Source organism: the organism of the source record quoted next, unplaced genomic scaffold (assembly GCF_019419815.1).
Source record: "Pyrus x bretschneideri cultivar Hongxiangsu unplaced genomic scaffold, Pyrus_bretschneideri_v1 Contig14, whole genome shotgun sequence".
In the NCBI taxonomy this organism is placed as follows: Eukaryota; Viridiplantae; Streptophyta; class Magnoliopsida; order Rosales; family Rosaceae; genus Pyrus; species Pyrus x bretschneideri.
The window spans coordinates 6202635-6206827 of record NW_025999435.1 but is presented as its reverse complement, the minus strand read 5'-3'; the positions used below and the strand labels follow the sequence as shown (position 1 = coordinate 6206827).

The 4193-nt window shown below is 37.8% G+C and overlaps 1 protein-coding gene across 1 annotated transcript; it reads left to right on the top strand.

Moving 5' to 3' along the window:
* The first annotated feature begins 1148 nt into the window (after positions 1–1148).
* LOC103936156 (protein DETOXIFICATION 49-like) lies at positions 1149–2867 on the top strand. The gene has a single exon (XM_009345996.2). It carries the CDS (start codon positions 1292–1294, stop codon positions 2816–2818), a length of 1527 nt encoding a protein of 508 aa, XP_009344271.2. The 5' UTR covers positions 1149–1291; the 3' UTR covers positions 2819–2867.
* The last annotated feature ends 1326 nt before the right edge of the window (positions 2868–4193 follow it).

The following is a 4193-nucleotide window of genomic DNA, read 5'->3' as shown; positions in this document are numbered from 1 at the left end:
CAAGCCACGTCAGCATTTAACTGAAAAGTCAATGGCCAAGTAACAGAAGGTATAACATTGGACCAAATTCTAAAGATGAGGTATGACATTGTCAATTTTAAAAGATGAGGTATGAAAGTGTCGTGACATCAATAATTAAGGTATTTTTTGTACATTACCCAATCTTTTACTAGTTTCATGCTTCATAAATATGGTTGATCACATATCTCATAGGACTTATAAGGATATCAAATCTATGGTTTAAATACTAAGGAACACTTGATGGGCACGAAAAATCCTAAATCATATCTCCAAATATATGCACTCAATCCCCAAATATTCTCACAAACAAAATTAAAACTTTAGCAATTGCTTGGTTGTCACGGCAGGTATTGGCAATTGCTTGCAGTGCCTCTTCCTTGCCATTTACTTGTACAGCACATGACGATGATGTGCCTTACTCCTGGTTATTACCATTTCCAGTCCCTAATATTGTCTTATTGACATCTGTTTTTTTTTTTTTGGAGAGTAATGTGTGAGCCTCGCTTCTATTAATTATACCGTGAAAATAATATTTTTGTAAGTTATAAACAGAAAAATTTACCAAATTCATAACAACACCAAACTTTACAACCCTTTGTCACTGTATACGCTACCACCTCAATAAAGATTTTAAACAGTGGGGTTTCAAATTTTGTTATTTATGAATACCTCATTGATGTTTCATTTAATTTTTGCCCTACTAAACTATAGATGCTGTGTGTGTGTGTGTGTGTGTGTGTGTGTGTGTGTACCCTCTCTTTAAAAATGGGCAGAAAACCGTCCGACCCAAATTTTGTCTTGACGAGAAGAATCCTAAACTGGAAACGTTCTTCATGCCTCTTAAACAGCACCATTAAGTATTAATAAATTGACAAAGAAAAAAAAACTTAATAGTAAGTTTGACTCGTAGTAATAAGTTAGACAAAAAATTAAGCCTTTAATTGAGGTCAGCATGCATTCACTTCTTGCGGTCCATTTGGAATTAGCAACTGAATAATATCCCTATTGAGCCTGCAGACCCCCCAGCATTGTCATCAAGCTTTGGTCATAAAAAGACGCTTGAAACTCCCAAGAAATTCAGAAATTGCTCTGTATAATAAGCGCCGAAGTCTCTCTCTATTTCTTTTTCATTTTTTTTTTTTCCACAATGGCCGTCCAAAAGTCTTAAGTTTTTGTTTTCTTTTCATTCCTATAAACCTTCCCTTTAAATCCCATACACACTTCTGCACATACCCAATTGAGCAATCTCTCTCTCTCTCTCTCTCTCAACATGGACAAGTTAGCTCCTTTGATCCCAGAAAGCCCAAAACTTGAGCAATCCAACCAGAATCCCCACAAAACCCATCTATCTTTGGCTCTCACAGAAGCCAAATGCATAGCCAACATAGCTTTCCCAATGGTATTGACGGGTCTATTACTCTACTCTCGCTCAATGATCTCCATGCTCTTCCTAGGCCACCTCGGCGAGCTTTCATTGGCTGGTGGCTCGCTTGCCATAGGATTTGCCAACATCACAGGTTATTCTGTTCTCTCTGGCCTTGCCATGGGGATGGAACCCATTTGCGGCCAAGCTTACGGAGCCAAAAAATTCAAACTTTTAGGCCTGACCCTGCAGAGAACAGTTATTCTTCTTCTCTTAACTTCAATCCCAATTGCATTTCTGTGGTTCAACATGAAAACGATTTTGCTTTTTTGTGGCCAACAAGATGAGATTGCAACTGAGGCTCATTCTTACATTCTTTACTCTCTTCCTGACCTCATTGCTCAAAGCCTTTTGCACCCTTTGCGAATTTATCTCCGAACTCAATCCATAACCATGCCTCTCACATTCTGTGCAGCTTTGGCTATTCTTCTTCACATTCCCATCAATTACCTTCTTGTTCATGTTCTCAATCTTGGGATCAAAGGCGTGGCACTAAGCGGGGTTTGGACTAATGTCAACCTCGTTGGATCATTGATAGCTTACATTGCAATCTCTGGTGTGTACAAGAGAACATGGGGTGGTTTTTCCAAAGAGTGCTTCGCAGGGTGGAAAAATCTAATGAATTTGGCCATTCCAAGTTGCATATCGGTTTGTTTAGAATGGTGGTGGTATGAGATCATGATTTTGCTATGTGGTTTGTTGCTTAACCCTCAAGCAACTGTTGCTTCAATGGGAATTCTGATCCAAACCACAGCTTTGATATACATTTTCCCATCTTCCTTAAGCTTTGGTGTGTCAACAAGGGTGGGAAATGAGCTTGGTGCTAACCGCCCCGAAAGAGCAAGACTTGCAACAATTGTAGGCCTATCTTATAGCTTCATATTGGGATTTTCAGCATTGTTGTTTGCTGTGACTGTGAGGAACATTTGGGCCAGCATGTTCACCAAAGACTCGGAGATTATTGCATTGACATCAATGGTGTTGCCAATTATCGGCCTATGCGAGCTCGGAAACTGCCCACAAACTACAGGTTGTGGTGTTTTGAGGGGAACTGCTAGGCCAAAATTGGGAGCAAACATAAATTTGGGTTGCTTTTATCTTGTGGGAATGCCTGTTGCTGTGTGGTTGAGTTTATATGAACAGTTTGATTTTAGAGGACTTTGGCTTGGTCTTCTGGCAGCCCAAGGCTCATGTGTTTTGACCATGTTGTTTGCTTTGTTTAGAACCAATTGGGATCTTCAAGCCCAGAGAGCCAAGGAGCTCACAGGAACTTTTACCATTGATGATGATGATTTTCAAGATTTTGATAAAGCTAGTGAATCTTTGAGTTCATTTGATAACACAGAAGAATGCAACAATTTACCACTGGTGTGACTGTAAGCATTGACCAATTGTTATGGGAAATTTAATACAATTTTGTTTCCTCCTTCAGAAAGATAAGCAATTCTATTGTAAATGACATTGAGATTTCTTTTAAGAAGGGATATTCATAGAAGCAATGTTTATTTCTTTGCACAGATTCTTGTGGAAGTAACATGCTTAATTTCATTTACAATTGTTTAATTATGTGTCAAATGGGAAAGCATTGTTGTTGCTTTGTTGCCTATGACATTGTTTAGTGGGATTAATTTGTCTTATTTATTGTCTACCAATTGATGGGATATGGAAGAAGATCAATGTTGTTTTTGTTTCTTATATTGTGGCAGTTTGTTTGTATTTTGTGCCTTAAATGCTTTGGGAATTTTTAGTTTTGGATTCTAACATAAGTGGCTACGGTTACGCTACCGTTCGACTGCCGACTCCATACCCCATCCTCTCATCTGTGCTTTACCATTTTCGCACTTACTCATTCTGCATTTCTTTAATTATTTTTGTCAGCCGAATATGTCAAACAAATATGAGATGAGATGTGCTCAAGTTTTCTAGTAACTAATTAAATTGCCACACTGACACTTGGTTTAATCAATTCCCAATTCTTTGAGAAGTGTGAGTGAAAAGTATAGTTCGTCCCCCCTCCCAACCCCCAAAACGCTAAATTCCCAACCCTCATTGTGTCCTTCCAGTGCCCAATCACTGACCGAGAGATGCCACGCCGTGGCCAAGCTGCTTACTTCTCATCAGATAGTCCCCCAGAGGGTCCTCATTCTTTGTTGGATTTAATTAGTATCAAGATAGAGCATACACAACAGGCTTATACAAGAGATATGCTAGAAAGAAGAAAAGAGAACAAGTTTTCTTCTTTCTATAGAAACCAATCTCTTTCCTTTTTTTTCTCAAACAGAGGAACCGAAACTTGGTTTTGCAATGTTTTCACCTAAAGAGAAGTTTTACACACGGGAATCGAGAGCATAAAGCTTCCTACACCTTAGCTATCATCATTCTGTCTGGAGCATAATGACTTTCACATATACTTGTCATTCGTATTGTGTTTTCCATGTTCGTTTTGTTTTCGTGACATACTCATTTTAACGGGTCATGTCGTGTAACACCCATTAAAGTAAACGGGTAATTTGACCAAACCTGAAATCGACCTATTAATATTATCAAGTAATATGACCCGATTTGTTACCAGTTAAAGAAAATATATTTTAAATTAATAAATAATGAAAATGAAAAACATAATTTGACCCAAAAAATGGAAAACATAATATAAAATTAGTATATGCATACCATATTGTCACATAAACATTACTTCAAAACATAAAAATAACTAAATAAATAACAACATTTGTCTTTCAAGTATTACATA

Coding starts and splice junctions, on each gene's coding strand:
- LOC103936156 (XM_009345996.2), top strand. CDS start 1,292: ATGGACAAGTTAGCTCCTTTGATCCCAGAAAGCCCAAAACTTGAGCAA.